Raw genomic sequence first — 25,437 nt, forward strand, 5'->3', positions numbered from 1 at the left:
TGCGCTTTGCATAGGGTTATCATATTTTGAGATCCTGAAACGATGACACTTTTCATAAATTCTGAAAGCTCCATTGCTTAGAGTTGACTCCTGATTTCACCGAATTTCTACGAAAGTCTGACGCAAACATGTCGGATTCGCATTTGTCATGTCATTTTATTCCTTTTAAGAGAAAAAGAGGACAAATTCCTAAAGATAGGACATTTAGGCGTCCCCCGAGGACACTTTCAATTTATTTAAAAAAGTGGACAAATTCTCTTTAAAGAGGACGTATGGTAACTATACTTCACCTTCACTTTCGAAGAAATCCTTCCTTGACAAACATTATCTCTTATCTCCACATACGCAGTACAAATTATACTTGCCTCATGTGACTTACTTTAACTGCCTCCACTATACCTTCCATAATTGCTTTAAAGTCAGGTCTATCTCACTCTATGAAAACTCGTAATAGCACGGTAACGCAACTTTCAATATTCGACAGCATCTAGGGAAAAGAAAGAAACCGCAGACAGTTTGCAGGCCAGGGTAGCGAAAGTCCTTGCTTGGTTCCCGACTACTTACGGAGACGGCGAGCCGGACCTGAGTGGAGTTGGTCTTGGGATGTGAGTAACATCTTTTGTTAAATGTCATATATTGCGGTTCGTTACAGCTGGTCGCACGAATAATCAACTTGCCAGTTTCCAAGACTATGACATCGTAACGATAAAGTATGCAGGGTTACTCAACTGCTTTCCGCAAAGGTCCAGTTACTAGAATTTGTATTATGCTTAGGTCCGTTATACGTCTAATGAAATAATTTACATTCACAGAAATGTAATGCGGTATAACTATATGTAATCCGTTATTGTGGTATTAGCAAAAGCAATACGCAATCTACGTATTAATTGTACTGCTAGTCACAAGAGAGAGAATTGGCCGCGTCCCTCCAGTTGTGTAGCCCTAATGTGGACCATCATATTAGATGGAAAATGACAGTATGCATTTTGAGTATATTTACAACACGGCATTAAACTCATCAACGCTATCCAGCCAAAACTAGACTTATATTTGTTATTCCTGAATTTGGATGGAGAAGAGCATGTTTCCGTAGTAACAGAATTTCGTACGTTGTGTGCAGGCCTTTCAGTAGCTTTGACATGAACCAAGTCCAGAAAGCATCACGGATCATCGATATGCTATTTACGAAATACGAAGAGACCCAGGACTTGATCGCCACCATCAGCTACGCTAACAAGCTGCAAGAAGGTCGGGAAGTGAACAATATGGTGTTGAGATGGGCGTTGGAGGTCTTTATTGTGCACTCCAATGACGCGAAAAGAGCTGGGATTCGGTGGGTTGGCGTTCGTATTGTATCGGAATTTGCAAATAGTGAAGTCACTCAATTGCAGAAATATTCGCACCCTCAAGTTTTGGGTGCTCTGTGGGGTCTTGACAGAGCAATCTCCTATTTAATGAAAAGTAAATCCATTTAGAAACACTCACTAATACAGGGGTTCTCAGCCATTTTTTGGCTCTGGCCCATTTTCCGGTTTGAAAATGTTCTGTGGCCCACCTCTTATCCTAGACTAAAGTCATAGTCCCGTTCAATGAGTGGTAATCGTCACTGCTGATATGGCTATTTCTCTAAAATATGCGCATTTTTCTCTTATACTAATCATATTTAAATGTAGGCCGGTGTGAACATGAAATCGCGTTAAGCGAGACGTAAATTTTCAAGATAAATAAATCTCCAACAAACAACCAACGAAATAATTTTGGTCAACTTCGATCTCCCCCAATTGGGGGTTAGGGGATCGAAAGTCGTGGCCCTGGAAGATCGTATAACTCTTGTGTACATCCGCTGTTCCACTTATGTCACATGTCATGTCAGCATTAACTTCCAGTTATTATATAATCGGAATTATTTTCGTTGCTGTTGGCTGATCAGTTGTCATAGCCGGGGGACAAAAGCTGCCGTTTCCCCTACCATTTGCGACTTCTACATACATTGTGACTCCATACGTGCCAGTAAGTCTCATCAGAGTCGGATGAAAAGCTTCATGTAGCATACGTACAATTCGATTATATGAATATATTTTCGAATATATGAACATAACAAATATAACTAAACTTTCACCAATTCTACAATTTTCCAAATAGCTCTGTGGCCCACCTAAATTACTCCTGTGGCCCACCAGTGGGCCATGGCCCACCCTTTGAGAACGCCTGCTCTAGTAGGTTACCGCTGGATATTTGTATTGTTGAGCATAAGTTTGCTGTAGTCACATATCATTGAGTTATGAAGGACAGGTCAACGGGCTGAGGAAATCGATGTAGCGTAACGCGGCACTGCGCTCTAATTACAGCCATGTGAAATAGCCCCTGTATTGCGGCAACTGAATATATTTCTGAATATTGTACCTATTTGTAGTGGCATTAGTCTTACTTGAGTAGGTTTCAAACCTTTCATTTCATAATTCCGGTTGAAGTAGTTTTGAGAAGTCATTGGAAAGCAAGTCGACTGTTTTCATCACCCGGACGAAATGCGTGGATTATATCCCCGGAAGAAATGCGTGGATTATATCCCCGAAATAGAACGTATCGGTCAAGTGGTTTCTGTTTCCGCGTATCGCCCCATGAAAGGGCAGGACTGTATATATTATCATGTGAATTGGCATAATAAACTAATTCGCACCATTTGGTATTGGTATAAAGGCTGAATTACGTACCAGAAAACGACACGAAGTTGATTTGCTCGAGCTCCCATAGTGAAAATATAGTGGACGCACTTATCAACGAACAATGTCATTCACAGTGTCCGTTATCAAATAATCACGTATTTCATCGACTTATACCATGGCGCAGAGTGGAAATAAGATAAACGGCACTTGTCAGTTCGAATTCTGCGTTCATTGTGGGTGTGCACAAGTCAAATACCACAATTCTTATACACAGATATATCCCAGAAATGTAGTGGGTTCTGCTCTCGCGCATCACCCTAAAAGCTGCAAAAAGTAGCGCACGTGAACAGAACCCACTACACCCGTTGAACACTTTACTATAAATACGAATTATTGTATTTACCGTGCTTTAAACTCGTTCTGACCCATAGTAATGGCTGTGAAATCACAATATGTTGGCTGAAAGCACTGGTGATCTTGTGTGCATACTACACTACGATGTAAATCTGGTAAATATAAATATACACTTATGTTCCGCCCACGCATTTACAGTGTGCTGTATATACTTGGCACAAGTATATTACTACCTCACTCCTAAACCTAAACTGGTTTACCTGACACTTTGTAACAGGTACCCTGAACCGGAAGTGATCGACCGCTCCATGGCCAGTGATGCGGCGATGGTCAGTACAAGACGCCAAGGTCAGCCCGCGGAGGATTGGATGAACTACTGGAGGAATGACGCTGACTTCAATTACCACCACAGGTTTGGGCTCTTCGTTCGTGTATTATGCCCGTATCGAGGTAGATTGACAGTTCGTGTTGTATTCGTTTATGCCAGGGGTCACCAACTAGTGGCTCGCGAGGTAACTTTCGAAATTAGTTATAATATCAAAAAACGAATTGCCCAAGTTATTTATTGCAAACTTGCAAGGACAGGCCATAATTTTATTAGGCTGACTGCGAAATCTAGGATGTTGATGACTAAAATATCAGTTCCGACATATTTGCGTACCCAGGGACAAGACGCTTTTTCGTAGAACTCCGTATCTTGGAGTATAATATATCACGGCAGATTTATTTTCCGTAAATTTTTTCTTCGCATGATTTAATATAACTCAGACCTGGTATTATGAATTCTGATGTAGGTCCTCTCTTCGTGTACCACACACGAATAGATACGCAACTTCCTGTGGTTACGCTTGGGCAAACAGTGTCTCTTATTGCTGAGCAATCCAAAAGTAGAGTAATTGGTAGTGCTATAGCTGCGACCCGACAGTTGAAATCTAGTGCAATTGGTCTTAATCGAATGCTAGTTTCGCACTGATTCCGAAAATACAAATTAAAATCTTGTCAGGCCAATGGAACCACCTCGAAACAGCCCTCAAAATCTGTAAAGCGGCATCGTTCCAACTATGGCGGCACCATAACACAATGAACGTAACGATGACCAATTTCGCCTAGCAATTGTTCGGAACGATGCCGATTTTCAGACTTTGACTGCTATGTTGAGGTGGCTCCATTGCCCTGACAAGATTTTAATTTGTAAATTGGAGATCAGTGCAACACTAGCTTTCGATTAAAACCAGTTATTTTAAATTTCAGCGCTCGGGTCGACAGCCACAGCACTACCAATTACGCTACTTTTAGCTTGCTCAACAACATGAGACACTGCTTGCCCAAGCGTAAACACTGGGAGTTGCGTATCTATCTAGTAATATATAGTAAAATTCACTTCACCATATTCATATGGTCTCATATGATGTTTTGTATTTGGCTCATCTACTGCACCAAATTATATAATTGTTTTTGTTGTGACATCTATGGTCATTTTCCACCAGGCTGATGTATTCCATACCTTTGAAGACGAGTGATCTCACAGCAAACTTTCGTGTTTGGCTTTCTATAAGACACTTTAAAAGATGGTAGTCAAGGTCGCTATTCCAATCGACGCTTACAAGTAGCCTGATTCCGCAAGTTTGCAGTCAATTGCAACTAGGGTTGCATTCAAAACAAAAATCAATTTAAAACAAACATGTTTAAAACAAGGCCTTTGTTTAAAACCTGTTTTTTTTTGTTTCAAGCCATGACGTCACCAATGTTCAATCGTGGCGTCATAGTGGATTCACATTCACAATTGAAAATATAGGGTAAACATAGCTCAATATCTACGCACTATAGCTGTTGAACCGACTATTTTGAGGTCTCCCAACCATCCCATACCATCCCATAGGCTCATACAACATGTTTTTGAAAAGCATTTACACAATTATGGCATAATTATACAACTTAAATTTTTTTTAAAGGCCTTTATTTAAACACTGTTTAAAACATGTTTTAAACAAAGAGTTTCAAACAGTTACTTGTTTTCAATGCAGCCCTATTTGCAACTAGTGACTTCAAAAACATTCCAAAACAAGAGGACGTGTAAAATGAAAAACCGAAACAGAACTTTAGTACGTAGTTTGATAAACTAGATTTGATCGGGGGGGGGGGGGGGGGGACGCATACTTTCAGAGGTTAATCTGGGATGGCTATTTCCGAAATTGCAAGATATATCTCCGTGGCTATGTGGCTTACAACATTTATTTCCAAATTAAATTATGCATGCACGTAGGAACGCAAGAAGGTATGCGCGTAGGTGGGATTTATAACCGTGATGCAATCCTGACTTAGGTTCTGTTTTTGCTAAGAGTGTAACTCTCATACGTTTTTTCAGGCACTGGCATGTCGTGTACAACAGAACCGCGGCATCAGGAAACCCGCATTTGGAGCGACAAGGCGAATTATTCGGTTACATGCATTCTCAAATGCTCGCAAGATACGATGCCGAAAGAGAGTCGTGGGGATTGCCACCCGTATCGGTAAGTATATTGAGTGGGCCTGTATTGTCAAATACAGTTCCCTATATAAGTCAACCGTTATTATCGCTGATTGAATCATCGAATCAATCTGGGAATTATATGGATGATAGCGTCCTTTGGTCTGCTAATTTTCACCCGCCCCTCTCGCATCACGGTTTGAATAAAGTAGTCAGTAGTTTGCTGTATAAAATACCACCCATAGATCCTTTCCAGCCAGTGTAAATGAGCGAAATTCACTATTTCAAATCGAGATGATATGTCCCGAGTGCGTAGTGGGTTCGGAACTTGTGTACCACTGATGATGTATTCGTACTCTCATGATTTACGCAAAGTCATAAATTGCGATGGATATGTGTTATAATCCGTTATCGTTACACAACGACTGGTTTGCCTACCACTGTATAACGGTCATGATTGCAATTTCACTGTTCAAAGCAGTGTGATCAACGGAACGTGACAAATATCGGTAAATCAGGCATAATCTTCCAAGCTTTAATCTGTCAACGTCGTTTACCTAGTTTTCATGATGGCAATTTCACTCATGAAATTGTATGGTGCGAATTCATTTATATACCACATTCCACTTTTAAAAATATGGGTAGAAATAAGTAGTTTGACTTTAAAAACAGTTGAAATAGAAATGGAAGTTGTTTCCAAAACCATTTCAGTGAGTGAAAGTACACAGAATCCTCTTGATTACTTGGATAAAATAGGAATTTCGTTACTGATCCCCTGTGGCTGGGAGTGTTATTTATGGTTGGTATTAAGTTAGGGTTACGGGACCAGTAAATCCCCCGTCTAGCTCTCAATGAACATATTTGTCCATCGGAATTAAAGTTGTGCGTCCAGGGTGTTATACACAACACTTGTGGCGTGTTTATTTAATAGTCACGTCTATATATACTTTTACTTTTTACATCATCTTGCATGTTTTTCTTGGTGTTTCGCCTGCAGGCTTTCGAGTACGGCGACGTGGCCCCCAGCTTCAACGCCGGACTGGAATTTCACAGCGACCGCCAATGGGCCGGATTCGTTCCAAGGCCTACGCAGAGATGGTCATCGAATACCGTATCAACTTTCACGCGATGGCAACGATCCTACAACTCTGCAGTGGATTCGGGACAAGTGGCTACGGGGTGAGTGGTAAGCAGTGACTCACCCTGGCAACTATAAACATGATAGGTACATTTTCGAAAGCGTATAGGAATTCGAATTGGAGACATCCATCGTGCAAAATAGATATCCACCATAACGTAGACTTGTAGCGTAAAGCACCCGCGTACAACTCGTGCTATACGGATGTGAATATACAGTACACCCGTGGCATACCAAACCAGACCCTGCCTCGGATTTACACCATGGTGTAAATCAAACACAACATTGTGATCCTAATGATGCTTGCACGTAAGGAACTTAGCAAGGTATGCGCGCGCGCATGCGCGTAGCGTTTATAACGATGATCAAATTTTGACTTAGGTTCTTTACCAAATGGTGCTTTCAAAGCCTTCTAACGGGTGAAAATAAATCATATACACCAATTCGTATGGAGATATATTCTAAAGGTGTATTGAGTCGGCTAAATTTATAGTATTTTCATGTTCAGTGTAGGGTTGTGCTAAGAAAGGATATTCGTGGAGAATCTCAAGGAAAATCGTTGTGCGGGAAGTTGAGAACTTATCCGTTTAGGCCTGTGGTTCTTAAACCTTTAGACCGGGACTCAAATCTGAGCTTTATTGGCATTTCACGACCCAGGCCTCACACATCGAAATAAATGTTTCCCAAGTTTTACGGGTATGTCTGACACGGCGAAGGAGCAGTTGTATGATCCCATTGCACACACCTAGAAAAAAAGCATTACAGCGGTCTTCGGCTATGTTAGATATAATACTAGAACTATACCGTCCTTTGATAATTGTGCATAAAGTCACGTTCACTTCAGTAGACTGGTCGTACTAAAAATATGGGGCTCTGCTCTTTCACTGTCTATAATCTACCCGGATATTAAGACCGCGAGGTATAGCTTTCCAGACAAACCAATGACAGACGAATCCCGTCATGATATCGAACCAATTACGTAAATATAAAGGCCGCCATATTGTCAAGACCAAGCCATATTGTCGTAACCACTTTTCTGCTTGTCATAGCTAACCTGGAAAGGTTTGTTACCACAGGTCGCGCGAAGCGCGAAGAAACTCAGTAGTTGCTAGCACGAAATTCATCTAATATTACATACGTATTAACAGATCGATCTGGTTCGTTGCAGACCCAAATTTATACGCTTCGCGACCCATACTTTAGGAACACCTGGTTTTAGACGATCTGATAATCGTGAATAGTCGACAGAACCGTATCACGATCAAAACAAACTCAGTGATATATGTGGGAAGAGATGAAATATATGTGATATTTCGGGCAGACACGTCGGCTGATAATACTGTCATTCAATCAGACCCACTCACCGTCGTTGAGCTTACGTCGAAATGCAGTAATGACGTTCGTAATATGGAAAAATTGTGTCTCAGTGTCGAAATGACGCCGAACTGGTCGGGCCATATCTTGGAGGCATCGTCTGGACGTTACACTCGAACCTACGGCGATTACCACAACTCGGGACACGGCATTTTTGGCTCTAGCGGGATACCTCGAAATGTAAGCAGATTACGAGTACAGAGTTTATTTGACGCCAGGTCGATAATCCCTTTTAATATTATCGAGCTGCCCACGTATAGCCGACTATATAGCCAAGCTATAGCTGATTTATAGCAAAACGAATGTGCACCAAGAGTGCTCGAGCAAATAAGTTTTACAAAGTAGATTGGGTCGAGGGGCCCATCTACATTTGGCAGTTATTCGGAGTTTTCTACATCGCATGATGATACTACAAATAAACGCTATCTTTCAAAATATATTCAGTTCCCACGATGCAGGGGATATTTCACACGCACAATACTACCAATTAGCAAGTAGAGGTGACGCAAAGCTAGGGTTGCCATATGTCCTCTTTTAAGATGATTTCCCCTCATTTTCAGTAAATTGAAAGCGTCCTCTTTTTTGAGGAATTTGACCCCTTTTTCAAGAAAAAGTATTAAAATCCGGTCAAAAACTCCACTCTGAAGCACCGAACGTCGCAGTTGGCAACACAATAAACGTAAAATAAGGCGCGACGGGTATTTCGGGAGTAGAAATGGGAAAGATGACCTTTTTTTAGTCAGTTCAGTACTATTTGCCGAAAATTTTCAAAAGATACCAGTTTTACCGGTAAATGTCTTCTCGGATCTCTCAAAATATGGTAACCGTACGCAAAGCATCTTAAAACTCTTTAATATTCTCCAAAATCCGAAGTACTAATTGTTAGGAGTATTGCTCGAAATAGTGATATGCAGAAATGGAAGTGGTGTTCAGATATAGCCACTTGAGTATTAGGCGTAAGTAGGCAAAGCTGTCTTGAAATTAACGAAAAACTAGAAGCACTTCGTAACCGACCATCTCTGAAATCACCAATATAGTAGAACGCCATGACTACTAAAGCAACATCCATTAAGAAGTAGAACGTTAAGTGCCGGAATACATCCGACGGACCTTTTCCTAATCAAATATTCTGTACTTTGTAAAGGTTGGAAGTTACATGAACAGCCCCTTAACCGCAGTGCGGGACCCGATATTCTTTCGGTGGCACAAGAGGATCGACGATATGTGGCAAGCGAACAATGACTATTACCGATCCGACCTTGCCGATGGCCCGCCGCCAGTTGTCATCACACCCGATGATATCATGCTGAGCACGGATCGGCATCCGCCTGTTGGTTTTACGGAGTAAGTAGATTCATGCGGATTGCTACACAATGAGAAACAACAGTTGCTCATGCGACACTTCAGAACTTTATAACCGAAAGTCGGATTTATAACCAAGTCAAAAGGTTCCGAGTAACAAGCCAATCATATTTGATGGTTTTGCCTTGAGTCAAGTCGAATGATTTTCAATGGACCACAGAGTGAAGTCCGAGTCCAATTAGGCGAGCAGAGGGACGAGTCCGAGCCATAGTGGTTAAACTAGAGTCCGAGTTCAAGTCATTGGGTTTACTGTTCAGTTTCGAGTTCAATCCATCTTCACTGAACATTGTTGAGCCCTCTTTTCTACAATTCAGCTTGGATGACATGGAATGTATTGCATACGTAATATAGCAATTTTCCACACTCCTCAACATTTTCTAGCTCTACTTTTCAAGTAACAGTACTGATAGACGAAATACCAATAATGTGGTAACCTTACTATTATTCGATAATGCAATGAAATGCCTGTATTGTCCTAGCCACGAGTCATGCGCTATGAATCGACAGCACGTCAGGCCACCCAAAAATCACCACTCGACTGAGACTCGAGTCATTACAAACCTTCAAATAGCTAACCCTGACCACAGCCCTAACTTCGAAATTAACCCTCACCCCAAACCTGATCTCAGTTATTGAGGTAGCAAAATATTAACTCTAACCATGACTTAAACTCACATGCTCAATTGACGCATGCGCTAGTGTCGCATGCTCGCGGAGATAGCGTAATGGTGAAGTGTCCGGCGTCTCGATCTGTAGGTCGTGGATTCAATCCCGGCCGGCTCAGACAAAAGACATAACTACTAACACTGGTATAAATGACCTCCCCGCTTGGCTCTCAGCATTGCCGGGATGGCGTGGAGGGATGTGCAAGACTTAGAAAGCCTTGCGAGGCTATATTTGCACATTCTTTGTTCAGCGGCATATGCATATCATCCAATCATGGTATGCATGTGCAGTGCGTGCACTGATCGTGTGTATGTATATCATGAGTCGGTGTATATGCCGCGAAAAATTCGGTCATGAGTCTCTTACTTCCGAAAGTTATCACCTCCGGTTGACTACAAACAGTCTGCGATGCCTCAACCTAATATTCATTTTGAAGCAACTTGGTTGAGTACCATGCTTAGATCGCTCATTTTTCCACCTGGACTTCAAATCATATTGAGATATCTGGAGAATCACTACTTCTACTTCTAGCTGAATCGAAAGTTACGGTATCAACTTCCACTTGAGCAGCCGAGCTGACTGCTTGGGCCGCTTGTCCCTTCATGTTACTCAACAACGTTAAATGCTAGTTACGAACGTTTCTAATCATAAGTGTATACATGAAAATAGGCAGGTCCCAGTTGTGATGTAATGAAACAGTCAATTATAAAATCAGATCGCGTGTGACTTAATGCTTTCGCCCAACAGCTGGACTGGTGACGGCTGGAGCGGTCGCGCTTCCGATGACGAGGCTGTGTTGAGGACGTATCTCGGACCGGCTCAAAAGAAATACGAATGGGACAACAAGCTAGGACACGAGAAGTTCTATTATCACTTGCGTTTGCGAAGAAGCCCGGAGGCGCCGACAGGTAAACCTCAATACCAGAGGTGGTCAGTAACGAAGACACCACCCACAAAAACAAGTAGTCAGCGTTGCTACTCATGTAGAAGTATTAATAAATTTCTACTCAATTACAAGTAGCGTGGTGAGATAGCGCAGTGGTATAATCCGCGGCTGCAACACCAATGGGTGCGGGTTCGAGTCCCGGTCGACTTCCGAATTCCGAAGTGTTGGAGGTTTACCTAGGCTCCTCCTCGCCACCTCATCCGCGACAGCGGTGTCTTACAAAAGCCTAGAGGTGGGCCGTGCTATAAGTCGGCAGTTACGGAAAAATAAGAATAATATCGGCCTGGTGTAAATGACCATAGTAGTCGACAAACACCATGATTACCCCAAAACAAACAAACAAGTAGCAGTAACGATATCCAAAACGTTTTGAAACCAGATATGATCAGCAACGAAGAACTTTTAATTTTATGGATCACGCAACATGTGTCGCCTACTGGCATTAATTATTCAAATCAAGATTTTGCCTATACTTCCACCTGCATTTATCAGTTTTATAGGCAAAACTAGTTACATTGTAGACTTTGCGTTTTCCTGAAGTAGAAAGAAGTTACGGCGTCTGTTTCCATCGCGTTTATGAGTGAAACAGTGTCAGTCATCCTTTTGCGTTAGTCGCGAAGACACATTCAGCAATTTCGATAATAGCCCATGTTCTATGGACTCCTGAAAGCATGCGACGTTCATTCTAGTTCAGAGGTTCTCAACCTTTAGTAATCCGCGGAAAACTTGCGCCAATCTTCCAGCCTTCGCGGAACCCTAAATTTTCGCATCTACCGGGATACACATCTAACTACACATCTAATACATTACTTGCAGATTACTGGTCTTCAAAATGACCTGTGCATCATCAGAGTGGTAAAAGAACTAAATAACTGAAACAGTGATTCCCAAACTGTGTGACGCCACAGATTCTCACTTTCTCAGGTGTGCCGCGAGCTCTTTAAAATACTTTGGGATAAGAACTTCATACATATGCTTTCAAACCAGAGGTGGTCAAAGTAGTCATCGTCGCTACTCAAGTAGAAGTAGGAGCGGTGGTTAACAAGTAAGTTAGTAGGTATTCTACGCTTATTTTTGTCTACAAAACTGAAAACTGTCAAGTAGAAGTAGAAGTAGTCTAATATCATAACTACTTAAAAGTAGTGTGAGCAGGCAAAATCTACTTCAATTACTTCAAAAAGTAGATGTACTTCATTACTGACCAGTGACCACCTCTGATTCAAACTAGCATATGTGGCTTGAAAGCGCTCTAACTGCTACATAGCTGAATGCAGGGACCAATATGATAGAATCAACATGGCATTGCCTTTGAGTAGGGTAATTTTTCCGTCATAATTGTCGAATATGGTCTTAAGTTCATTTCACGCTCCTATTGAATCAGCTAGGGTTGCATTTAAAACAAAAATCAATATAAAACAGTGTTTCTCAAACTAGGGAGCGTGCCGCCTTTGGGGGTCGTGAAAGCAACAAAAGAGAGGTGCGAAGCCGCAGTTCGCAGGAAAGTTTTCGCGCTCCGCGCGATTCACCGCATGCTCGTGGTGTTTTCTCTATATATTGTCCTAAATCATATTCTAGAATACTCTCAACAATATAACATTATACTTTAATGCCATCAGATTATTCGTTGGGATTGCTAACATTCTGATTTCTATCTTTAATATTTTGTGTTATCGCGATAAGAGGGGGGGGGGGGAATTCTTCACTATCAAAAAGGGGGCGTGTCTAGAAACGTTTGAGCACCACTGATTTCAAACAAACATGTTTTAATCATGTTTTCACGCCTTTACGTCACGAATATGTAATTGTAACGTTACAGTGCATTTACAATTCAAAATGTAGGGTAAATATGGCCCTTTCCAGCTCCATGTTCAGGGGACTGACGCGTTCCTGGAACTAGCTCCCTGAAACCCTAGTGTTCCTTGAAACACCGGTCACGAACCACTGTTCTAGTTCAATATGGGCACGAACGGCGACTACTTTGACCACTTCTGGTTTATTTTACATCAATCGGCAATCGAAAATGAATGTCTGGTAGGGCTGTTCAAAAATAACTTCTTTCCCGGAGTCCGACCAACCACCGATTAAATTGTCAGGTTACCCTTAAAAACGCTGAACACCAAATTGGGTTCAATTATGACCTTTTAACCAGTATAAGCCGCCGCAAAGCCAATTTAAATTATGAAAAATTAAAAAGAAAATTAAACATTTTCTGCAACTCCATGAAACTGTTGAGTTGTCTTCTAAAACAATGCAAAACAAGTTTGACTCCATTCCCCCGTAGAAGCGGAGTTATTGCCGTTGCAAGTTTTGAATTTGCAAAAATAGCATTGACTGTGGATAATCACGAATTACAAATTAAAACCTCCAATAACTCTGCTTCTACGGGTTAGAATTGAACCAAATTTGTTTTTCATAATTTTTGAAAACTACTTAACAATTTAATGGGGTTGACAGAAAATTTTGAATTTTTTCAAAAACTTTTCATGATAAATTAAAATTTTAAATTGACTTTGCGGCGGCTTATACTGTTTCGAATTCAACCAAATTTTATGTGTAGCGTTTTTAGGGATAACCTGACAATTTAATCAGTGAATGACTGGAATTCGGGAAAAAAGTTTTCTGTGACCAGCCCTAACTGGCAAATCCTCGAGCATATATAATTTCAAAATGTGCATTCGGTGGAAGGATACGTACGCATAATTTCAGCAGTGGCCACGTTCTTAATCACATGGCATCTTCACGACTGCCGCAAAATTACCAATAACACGACACACAGCTACTTTTTGCGAAAATATATTATGTTACTGTGATACAGCAGCTATTTCATTGTTGTAACCACAAATGCACTCATAAAAGGATTGCAAACATATCCGAAGACTACTCTTTCTCAACAAAATCCAAAGACTAAAAAGTAAATAATTTATCAAAAATGTGCCGCGTAGAGGTGGAACATGGTAACGTGAGTAAATATCGCAAGAAGGTAAATTGTACTTGATTATTGCAAATACTATTCATACCTTCATTTAATAGTCTCGACATTGCACGCTTTTACGTCCAATGAGCGCCTTTCATGACGCCTTTTATTACTTCAATGAAAGCATTATTTTTTGTATAACTACAGGACAGGACATTCCGGTAACCATTCGTATCTTCATTTGTCCAAGAAGACGACAATCGGACAGAAGAATGTGGATTGAAATGGACAAATTTGTCTGCAGGTGGGTGATGTGAGAAATGATCAAGAACATCGGTTATCCGAATATAATGCACTCGCTAAAAAAGAGATCATACTTATAGCCAATCTGACATCTTGGCAGTGAAACGTACCGCCGCTGTTTTACTCTTTTATTTGATTACCATTTATTTTGTTCACATTTCCCGGGTAATTATAATGATCGCTTCAGTGTTTTTCTGAAGGACTCGGACCGATGTACGGTAAAACACACGTGTATCTGAAAATAGAACAACTCGCGTTTTCCAAAAGAACCCTCATTTCGTACAGCGAACGCCTAACTTCACCAATCACGACGGCTCAGTATGTTGTATAGTCTAATTGCAAACTGTATCCCAACTGCATTAGTATAGAGAAAGAGAGAGAGAGAGTCTTAATTTTCATCCAATCAAAATACATAACACACGGCAGTGGTGGTGGTACAGAAAATATTATTGCACAGTATTCGGTATTAGATAGGAATAATCGATAAGACCGTGAAGGTCATCTAGTCTGATCACACCAGCATCAAACAGGTACACTTGACTCTAAACAGTCTGGCTGTAACAAAGGTTACAGTAGTTAAAAAATTAAAATAGAAGAAAAATTAAACGATGGTAGCAAATGATCAATGAAGCAATGTCTGGGCGAGGTAGGGCAACAGGTAGGGCAACAATGTAAGTGTAACGATAAGAGGTGATCAAGTAGGGCTTTTTTGAATCTATTATAAGGCAATTCACGGACAGGTGGTGGTAATTCAGTTCAGATGATAGGTCCCGAGTAGTTGATAGATCTCTTAGTTGGGTTGCTATTGGGTGGGGGTAAGTATATATTTCCTTTAGACGAGGATCTCTTGTAGTTGACGAGTACACTGTAGGTAGAGTGTGCATACCTGAAAAGACGTTTCAATGTGTAAAAACAGTTTTGCCGAACGATATGAAATTTCAAACACGCTGAGCATGCTTCGAATCAAACGTGAGCGTGTAAAATTTATCATGCTCCACTCCAAGACTCTAAAATAGCCTATGTAGGCATACTTGTTAAATTAAACAGATGTGTCGAATACGGACGTCAATAACATAGCCTTCGGCGTACATGCGATACGACGGATATCTTCGAAGTTGTAGTAAAACATACAATACTAACATAAAGTTTTCTGTGGAATTAGACGTGGTCGAATGAGTCATCGTTGCAAATCAAGTAAAAGTAGAGCAATACTATGAATTTCCACTCAATAAATAAATAAAAAGTAGCAATCTACAAGTCGGGTAAAACTATTTCCAGCGGAAGTACAAAATGAAAGGACAGAAATGTATTCGAGTAAATAGTTTGGAAAAGTACATTTGGTCAAGGCATCGTAGACATTATACTAATGAAATACAAACTTCGGGACATCTTCCACCTTTCGTGTTCTATTACAATACTGATACACTCTTTAATTTGTTCATTAGCATCGAATCTGGTACGGACCACATCGAAGTGACCAGGGCCGACGTGCATTCGTCGGTCATCAAACGACTTCGCCGAGACTTGGAGGGGAGCGAGCCCGATTCGGAAAGGAGATTCGTGCGAACCCTTGGCGGCTTCTGCGAATGCGGGTGGCCGTACGATATGCTTCTACCCAGAGGAACGGCTGTAAGTATAGTCATGAGCGCCTTAATTACTAAAAATGTGAACATCTTAAAATATTTCGATATTTGGTGTATGCCAATATCGATGTACGGTAGTCGCAATTCGACATTCATAATGCTATCCTCTTCACACGGACGGTCGGTACCGCTTTCTCACCCTAAGCCAGAATCTTACCACAAGACAAGGGGTGGGCAACCTGCGACAGTAGAAGGAATTTTTTGCGGCGGTGGCGTGGACCAGTCATTCAATTGGTATGTGTTGGCGGCAGTCGACATCAAAATTTAATTTAGGAATAGACTCCCGAATTATTGAGAGATTAAGTAATATTCAAAAGATTTATTCGATCTTGAAACTTTATTAGCGCTACGCGCGATTCAATTTTTAATTTGGTAGCGCCGTTTGCAATCTGATCCCCAGAGTGTAGATGCGAACAGCGGAGGAAAATGATGCACCCCAAATAGAAATAACAACTTGGAAACGTGTGCTCATCAAGAAAGATATTTGTTTCCGGTACGTTCGGGATATTCCAATACCTTAACACTATACCGACAATACTGATGTGAGATCAAGAAAAACAGCATGCAACAATGTGACTTATAACAATTGGTCCACCCGAAGATGCATCATCATTTATGACTTGCCGTAAATTTTCAAAAAAATTAACCTCCATCAACTCTACCGGTGTTTCTGATCACATGGGCTGATAAAGGGTAAATATTCGATAGTTATACATGAAACTATTAATATTAATGACGAAATTCATTCGTGAATCTGACAAAAATTTCGCGCTTGGCGTAACCATAACCACTCCCAGTAACTATTCATGATGTGACCACTGGCTATTTCGACGCGTATAGTAAGACGAAATAAAGAAGTAGAGTAGTCCGGAGTTGACCGTAAATGTACATGGACAATGGACAGTTTAACGAGTATTTGGTGTCCAGTAAGTTCATTACGACTATTTCTTGGAATGCGGCCGTAGGCTACATAAGTAATCGAAGTACGGACGTGAAAAGCAAAAAGGTTGCCCACACCTGCCCTAGACTAACGAGCCGACGGATGCGTTGTATGAACTATTTTCAAAAGTTTTATTTGAAAATATCTCCTCAATTCATATTTATCGTGGTTAATTAAAAAATGTATTGTCTTGATTAGAGCCCGACCGATTATCGGCTCGCCGATAATATCGAGTCGATATCACGCTTGGAGAGAAATATCGGTATCGGCCATTGAAGGTAAAAAAAATATCGGCCATTTTCGTGACGTCACAACATGGTGGCAGAGAGTCAAGAGAAGTCGATAAAAGACGTGAGGTCGGCCAAATATAAAAATAAATGGCCAAGCTGCATATAGAGCATACTGCATACAGGGTAGTAGGTGTGTCTATCTGAAAAATATTATAGATAACTAACCACCGTTATGCCCCACTGACTTCGTGGGAATCCCCCTGTAGTAATCGATCACCAAAGACAGAGAGCCAGAGATGCCACTCCTGGGTTTTTCCACCCAGATCTGGGTTTCTCGAGCATCACCTGGGTTTCTGGGTTTTTGTGCTTGAAATCTGGGTTTTTTTCAACATCATGTTTGTCAGGTCAATTTTACGGCGCAAAATTGATTATTAGATTAGTAAGATCTTCTAATGTCGACGGATTCCACTGTGATTGAAACGGCAGAGTCCAAAGAGACCCATTTACTATTAAAATGAGAGGTCTTGGTGTGATGCGATAGAGCTTCATTGAATACTGACTACTAGGTCGCCGAAAGTCATGTTCACAGGGCAACTCTGATTTAGGACTTGAATGCTACCGGTCCGGTAGCGCTGCAACAAATTCGTTGTGTGTCAGTAAATAGTACCTCCAAGACAAAAGCTACGTCGAAGGGTACGTGTAATAGTTGTATAATTACAATCCTAAATGGTCCGGATAAGTCCTAAATTAATGATTGTGATTGGTGATTGATTGCACTGTACCATAATTTCACACTACATGCGTTTTAGAAGTCCTAAACTGTTATTTTCTCGTGCTCTGCCAAATATGTATGTGGGTATAAAGTCGAAGACAATCATAACATAATCATACGGTACGGTCTTGACATCTTGTCAAGGAGATTTACTACTAATACTACTAAATGAATACAGTCCATCCTCAAGATTACCGGACCACGACTGACCTATCGATCTCGCTTCCCATGACATGCCGCCCTATTTCTTGTCGCTTCCTTTTTCTATACTATCTTCTTTACTTTCATTCAGTGTGCATGCCTTCTCTTTACATCGCCTAGGCCAAGGTGGGTGTCTGATTCCATAAACAACTCCTAGTCGCTTCGACATCTTCCTTTCTTTTCATTGTATCGCATTTTTGTGGTGTATTGAACTGATAAAATTGCTAATAAACCAATGATGATGATTATTGTTAAATGAAAATGTACTCTTAATTTCATGATTTGGCAGTTTCTTTTTCGACTAAAACAGCCCAGATAAAAGTGTTTGTCCCAGGTTTAATGAATCGAAAGCTATTTTCAATCTATCTGGTCAGCTCGCAGTCACTAGAATACCTTACAATCATCCTCACAATAGATGGGGATTAGCATTGTTACTAACATTACGAATATATAATACACTACGTATTGACCCCCCATACCGAATGCCTGGTAGCAATGTGTCGAGAGGAAAACATCATATTTCGATGGATTTGCTCATTTAACTGAGCAACGCATATTATAGTATGGAAATGAACCGTTGGGATTTCAATATCAAGGGCTAAAACTTCTTCTATGTCCGTACAACTGTCATTGATGACTCTCAGTCACTGTTTTACAGTTATATCATAGAAATTTGAGTGAAATAGCGGATCTGGGTTTTTCTGGTTTTTTTTAACGTCCAAATCTGGGTTTTTCCAAATATCTCAGTGGCATCTCTGCAGAGAGCAGCTGGATGGATACGGATAGTTGTCTGCAGAAGATTTCAATCAGTAAGAGAAATGAGAACTTCAATCATGCTGGACTGACCCTCGTAATGATAGAGAAAAGCGTCGCGTCGAAACATTTCCCGGTTCGGTACCAACAGAGCTGATTATACCGGTAATGTATGAAGTCGTCTGACTGAGGCCTGCGGCTGCGGGGCCACCATGATAGGAAATATGCGAGCATAGAGGGCAAGAAAATCAAGCAAACGTGGAGTAAAGCCAATAATTGATACGAAAATTTTTGATTCCATGATGACATTGGCCAATTCTGACAAAAGAGTGTAAAATATTGATCAATTGATTGTTGAAATGCTGGTCAAGGCCCATGGGGGATGGGTGGAGCAGTTGCAGACGTGGACAATTTGAGTTCTTTTGCACATTCTCTTCAGCTATTTGTTAATGATGTGCTGAAGGCTCCAGGTGCATTGTCAGAAGATTATCAATATCAATATTTGGTTAAACCATTGAAGGAAAGATCCCCTGCAAGGGAGCGGTGGAACCGAAATGAAGAAAGATTTCCTGCTGTGCCACTAACTATGCTACCAAGTGAAAGACTGCTCACTGTGTTTAGTACTATATACATCATCTATGGATGGAAGACCACAGAAGTTCACTCCTTGGAGAAAGGGCCGATAAATTGTGCTTCGTGAACTGTAATCTGCAACTGCTGGATTGGTGCTTTTGATACATTTTTATAGTTCCTTGATCATTTATTTCATGTTCAAGCATATCAATGGCTGTAAAGTTGTTGAGAGAAATGCTCTTGAGGTGTTAAATATGGGCCTTGAGCTAGATTTCATATCTTTTGAATATCGGCTGAATATATCGGGGTTATCGGTGGAGGTACTGGATATCGGTCTTATCGGTATCGGCTCAGAAATCCAATATCGGTCGGGCTCTAGTCTTGATACGGCCTCGTTCGAGATTTCGACCCGGGACCTGTCGCATTTAAAGCAAGAATCACACCCCTAGACCAACAAGCTGACGGATGAGTTGTCTGAACTATTTTCAGGAGGTTTATGTGAAAAGAACATCTGAATTCATAGATATCGTCGTTAAGTAAAAATGTATAGTCTTGACGAGGGCTCGTCCGGGATTTGAACCCGGGACCTCTCGCACCCAAAACGAGAATCATACCCCTAGACCAGGGGTCTCCAACACGCGGCCCGCGAGGTCCTATTTTGCGGCCCGCGACCTGATTTGAAAAAAATTCAGAAAAACGCTTAGTAAATCATGTTGAAACGCTAAAATTGATTTCAGTTGAAACATAATGTTGTTGTTTTTCAAAGTGAGCCATTCTATGTGCCCACTATCACTATTACTCACTAGTTGATACGGCTTCGGCATGGTAATATCATTCCATGGATGAAGAATTTGCTGGTACGAATGGGCATATTGCCTTGACGTGCAATGGCCCACCACTGCCAAGACCGAGACGCCTGCAAAACGACTTCGGGCGCTCCAAAAGACCATGCTTTACGAGGAGATAGTTGTCTAGCAAGTAGGCCTACCGTGTATAGCTAACCCCAATATTGGTTCTTCAATCCATGGGTGGCCAATCTGCAGCAGTAGAAGGAAAATTATGCGGCTGTCGACACTTGTAATAACAACCCTAAGTTTTCACAGATACCCCCTGCATCAGCTGTATCTGGGAATCTGATCACATTGGCCGAGAAAGGATAAATATTTTATAGTAATATGTGAAACTATACTAATATTTATTGACGAAATTCACTCATGAACATGAAAAATTTTTCGCCCTTCGCGCGACTACAGATTGGTTCTCTGTGGCTCTTTACAACATAACTACTAACGATTTGGTGCGCATAGTAAGCCGATATGTGCATATAGATTAGTTCGGAGTGTACCGGCAATGGACATGGACATGATAACGTGGGTATTTGGCCCCAGCTAGTTTATCACGACTAACCACCGGTATGCGGCCGCGGGCTACATGAGTACGCGAAATGCGGCTGTGAATTACAAAAATGTTGGCCACCCCTGTTTTAGCGGCTAAAGAGTGTTGTCATTGTCAGGTATCGTGTACAGCTCATAGTCCAAAATATAATGACATTGATGATCATGATACTTTTTGTTGTATTTGTGTTTGTTCAATAAAATATTAGTTCTTTTGTGGTGACTATAACCGTCGCCTATGTTAGAAAGCACAGCGTTGTAATAACGTAGAGTTATCAGACGTGGTTATTGAACTGCGTTGCCTACTTTTATATCGATATTGATGTCATGCGGCCCGCGGCCTCCAGGAATTTGGAAAAGTGGCCCGCGACCTATTTTGAGTTGGCGACCCCTGCCCTAGACCAACGAGCCGACGTGTGAGTGGCCTGAATTATTTTTCCAAGTTTAAATTGAAAATAACTCCTGAATTCATAGGTATCGTGGTTAATTAAAAACTATAGTCTTGGCACGGGTTCGTCTGGGATTTGAGCCCGGGACCTCTTGCAGTCAAAGTATGAATCATATCCCTAGCTGGACCAACGTGGCGACGGATTTGTGGCCTGACTTATTTCCCAAGTTTTATTTGAAAATATCTCTTGAATTAATAGATATCGCAATTAACTAAAAACGGAGGCCATAGTCTTGACAAGGGCTCGTCCGGGATTTGAACCCGGAACCTCCCGCACACAAAGCGAGAATCATACCTCTAGACCAGAGGTCTCAAACAAGCGTCCCACGAGAGCATTTTGTGCCGCACACGACGGCATTTTGGAATTTCAAGTATTCAACAATATATTCAAGTGCCATATATCTTTTTTAGATCTAAGAACTTGAAGTTCACGCTGAAACTGCCATAAAAATTACTGAAATCTCAACAAACTACACTAACACATCACTTTTAAAAGCTACCATGCGGTAGAAGATCAGCTATGACGTCACATTTCTAGTTCATGATGATAAAACATGACCCGTTGATGATTCGTGACTGAAAATTGTGATTTGGATTGGTACGACCTACTCGTAAAATTACTCGATTTGGGATTGACTGGGTGAATAAATAAAAATGACTCGAGATGAGTCAAACGTTAAAATTAGAGAAGGACTTGCGACTCGGAACGGGGTAAGTAAAAATGTATAGTCTTGACAAGGGCTCGTCCGGGATTTGAACCCGGGACCTCTCGCACCCTAAGCGAGAATCATACCCCTAGACCAACGAGCCGACGGACTCGTGGCCGGAATTATTTTCGCAATAACTCCTCAATTCATAGATATCGTGGTTAATTAAAAAAAAGAAAAACTATAGACTTGACACGGGCTCGCTAAGTCTTTAATATATCGCCTTTATCCATTGCCAGCGACCAATGAGTCAGATTTAAACTCCATATGGGTATCCAAACCATAAGCATATTTTCAAAACGGACTACATGACTCATCTGGGGTCTTCCGCGATTCGGACCCAAGACCTCACGCAACTGTTGCGCAAATTGCCATCTGGAGCATGCTATATTTATTCAGGCCGGAGAGGACTATGTGCTTTGCGTCATTGCTACCGACAACCGTGTGGATAGTATTGATGTCCGCACCACTTGTGGAAGCATGAGTTACTGCGGCGCAAGAGGGCAGCGGTATCCCGACTCCCGACACATGGGTTACCCGTTCTGTAATCCGATAACTCTCGGAAGTGAAAGGGTAAGTAATGGTAATTGGTGTTGAAAAACCATATAAAAAACCTTGTAGTTTATGGCAACATTTTAGCTCTTAGCGACGCCTCTGCAGAAAAGTGGTCTCTGGTGGACATGCTTACCCTGCACAGTCCGGGAATAAAATATCATGCTTCGAATCGAAACCATCGGCTTCACTTTAATACGCTGGATCCATTCTATGTAGGCCTACATTGTGTAGGGCATTTGAGTCAAAAAGTTAAATATCCTATGTCCAGGCTACGGCTACTTTCACAAGTATTAGACAGTGACGTCATTACTCAAGCGTCTACTTGAGTACCGAAACCGACTAGGTTGACGATCTCTGTCGTCCATACACATATGATCTGAACATGCACGAATCATGTATGCGACACTTGGGCATGTTGTTTAAAGGTAGGGTTGGGAATAGATTCGGGCCAGATTTATGGACCAGGATTGGATTAGAGATGTTATTACGGTAAATCTACCATCATAAAGTCACATGCTCTGGTGTCGCAGGCTTAACTGTCGTGTCTCGTGGTTAAATGTATGAAAACGCACCGCTGTGCCGGTTTACAGGTGAATATCCCAGAAGTGTTCGGAATGATACCAAACGCCGCACACAAGTCTTTCAAAATTATGAACGACACGGTTGAAGCGCCGACCGTCAACGCAGTGGACATCTGGTGGCCGTACACGCAACTGCGCGTAAACGATGGGACTCTACGACGGGAACCGCGGGGAGGAACTACCGAATACATGTGAGACAGGGCTACTAAGCTACTGTTAGCAAAGACCCGGTAACAAAAGTTCAAAATTCTCTCAAGTCCCTTATAATCCTCAAGAAATAATTTACAATCGTAAAAATGTAATGGGGTATAACTATATACAATAACCGGTATCACCATAGTAGTCGAAACTCAACGAACGGCAAAATTAACGACAGTGCCAACAATAGCAACCTTCATTTTCTTATAGACGGAGCGACCTGGTCGGCACCTTCCGCGTTTTGATCGATAACGACGCCGCTGCACCACCGCGCGGACAGAGAATCATCGTTCGATTTCAAGGGCGCGGCTCTGGAGGCGGCGCCTACGTTGTGCGTGACGCGTACCTCGCGCAGCGCCGCGGCAACACACTCAACGTCGTGTCGGGCACGTCGGAGAGAGTTCTGGCCGGTGAACGCACCGAGTTCGCGGTGCCTGAAAGTGGATTGTATTCCGACGCTATTCGGTATAGGTGTGTGTTGTAGTCAGTGTTGTCATACTATAGTGGTACTACAGTGGTTAGTAATTTGTGATCCGCGAACCAGTGCAGGTCCGCGTGGAGCTGGTCAATGGTGGGGGGAAATTTTGATACAATGTCGCATAGTAGCCATTGATTGGAAAGGATATGTATACAGAATATAGTCTGAATATACACTGTACGTAGTTACATGCATTTATCTCCAAGTAGGGTGTGTTGTTCGGTAAAATATAACGATCATCAGTAGGTTTATATTTCTCAGGGAATAAACTTACCAGTTTTATTTTGTCAAAACTCTGTACTTGAACACTTTATATCAGTGGTTTCCAACGTAGGTGATATCGCCCCCTCCCCATTTTGAGATTTGGAGAAATAAGTGGGCGATATAGGGGGCGAAAATGTTAGAATGTTTATTGATATATATATTTAATTAACATGGCCAAATAACGCACGTGAAGACGGTTTATTTTGCATAAGACGCCAAAAAAGGTCAACTCGACGGGAAGTTGACGCGGGAACCGGTTTTCAGAGCACCTACTCGGAAAGAATAGCATTTTTTAGTCAAGTCATCGGCAATCAGAGTTACGCGAATAAATTTTCCATTTATGTGTCCTATTTTTCGGATAAAGAGGCGAAAAAGTCGAAAAAGTTTGGGAACCACGGGTTTGGATTTTGTAGAGTAAAAAGGGGTTTTGGGTAGTGGTTACATCAACTGGCCAAAATATCACTATTAGCAAGGCAATTGTATTTGTTTGTTTTTTAAATTGCACCTATTTGTAGTGTCAGTATTCATTTTGTCGAGGTAGTAAAATTGCATACTGCACATTAAAAAGTAGTCATTTGCGATTAACTGCTACATATGAAAATTTCTGCAACTACTTGCTTGAGTTAAATACATTTCAGACCTTTATTTTATACTTTCATTTGTAGTATTTCCAACATGTATAGAAATTCATTACTGGTAGTTATACTCGATTACCAACGATAACTACTGTGACCCCCTGTATATTATAGTAATTGTTTTTAGATTCGACCCGAGTCGTGGAGACTATTTCCTGACCTTCACTTTGGACAGCGGGGCAGTCAACCTACCCGCGAGTCAGTCCATGCAGACGTCGACGTATTACATTCCGTCCGGTGTCGCCGGATCTGATTTTTCCGGAGACTGGACCGGATTTTCCAGGGTTTACAGGCGGTTTTCGTCTATCCACGCCGTCTCCGGTCTTATGTGCGAGATGTAGATGTTTAAAGCAGAGATGTATAGCTGTGTACAGTTTTCCAAGCAAATCCAGAATTCGGTTGATGTCATATCCAAGTCCATATCTACATCCGTCTAAACCCGTACTCAAGTTAAACTAGACTCTCTGTTCATTACTATTACGTGCAATATGTGTGTGATGTATGATATACCGCAGTGTGTAACTTCTTTATTTCAGTATTGTACTTAAATATACGTTGTACCGATGAATATATGGCATGCATGCAATAAAATCAATTTATCGTCACGATTCAGAAGTACATCGTTTTGGGATGAAATTTTGAAGATACAGGCTATCAATCTCGCGCTGATCAGGAGAATGAGGCCTTTGGCAACCAAGAAGGCGACGGTAACTGTAACTGTTAAAAAAACTGTTCCAGGCCTTTTCTTTCTATATCGCGGACAAATAAATGAAGCTATATCTACCTACCTATCTATTTGGACAACATTAGGATATTAAGAGACGAAACGTCCTTTATAGGGTTGCATTTAAAACGGAAATATATTTAAAACAAACATG

The 25,437-nt window shown here is 41.4% G+C and overlaps 1 protein-coding gene, 1 long non-coding RNA gene and 1 other non-coding gene across 3 annotated transcripts in view; 2 read left to right on the forward strand and 1 right to left on the reverse strand.

Moving 5' to 3' along the window:
- Nucleotides 1-25,167, forward strand: part of LOC145447217 (uncharacterized) — a 40,801-nt gene extending 15,634 nt beyond the window's left edge. The window contains exons 15-28 of the mRNA XM_080325637.1: nt 485-605; nt 1,121-1,333; nt 3,295-3,429; nt 5,383-5,527; nt 6,482-6,663; nt 8,050-8,176; nt 9,141-9,340; nt 10,772-10,932; nt 14,092-14,188; nt 15,633-15,816; nt 22,248-22,421; nt 22,994-23,175; nt 23,393-23,653; nt 24,687-25,167. Coding sequence (XP_080181763.1) covers nt 485-605; nt 1,121-1,333; nt 3,295-3,429; nt 5,383-5,527; nt 6,482-6,663; nt 8,050-8,176; nt 9,141-9,340; nt 10,772-10,932; nt 14,092-14,188; nt 15,633-15,816; nt 22,248-22,421; nt 22,994-23,175; nt 23,393-23,653; nt 24,687-24,900 — 2,396 coding nt within the window. The 3' untranslated portion in view covers nt 24,901-25,167. The remainder of the gene's footprint in view (nt 1-484; nt 606-1,120; nt 1,334-3,294; nt 3,430-5,382; nt 5,528-6,481; nt 6,664-8,049; nt 8,177-9,140; nt 9,341-10,771; nt 10,933-14,091; nt 14,189-15,632; nt 15,817-22,247; nt 22,422-22,993; nt 23,176-23,392; nt 23,654-24,686) is intronic.
- On the forward strand, nt 15,823-20,909 carry LOC145447226 (uncharacterized). Its single transcript, XR_013917497.1, has 2 exons — nt 15,823-16,957; nt 19,679-20,909. It is a non-coding gene; the product is annotated as an uncharacterized LOC145447226 (long non-coding RNA).
- On the reverse strand, nt 21,880-21,951 carry Trnap-agg (transfer RNA proline (anticodon AGG)). The gene has a single exon. It is a non-coding gene; the product is annotated as a tRNA-Pro (tRNA).
- Nucleotides 25,168-25,437: the final 270 nt, after the last annotated feature.

Source organism: Botryllus schlosseri, chromosome 1, assembly GCF_051294905.1.
Source record: "Botryllus schlosseri isolate E-star chromosome 1, Bs_hap1, whole genome shotgun sequence".
NCBI classification, from domain to species: Eukaryota; Metazoa; Chordata; class Ascidiacea; order Stolidobranchia; family Styelidae; genus Botryllus; species Botryllus schlosseri.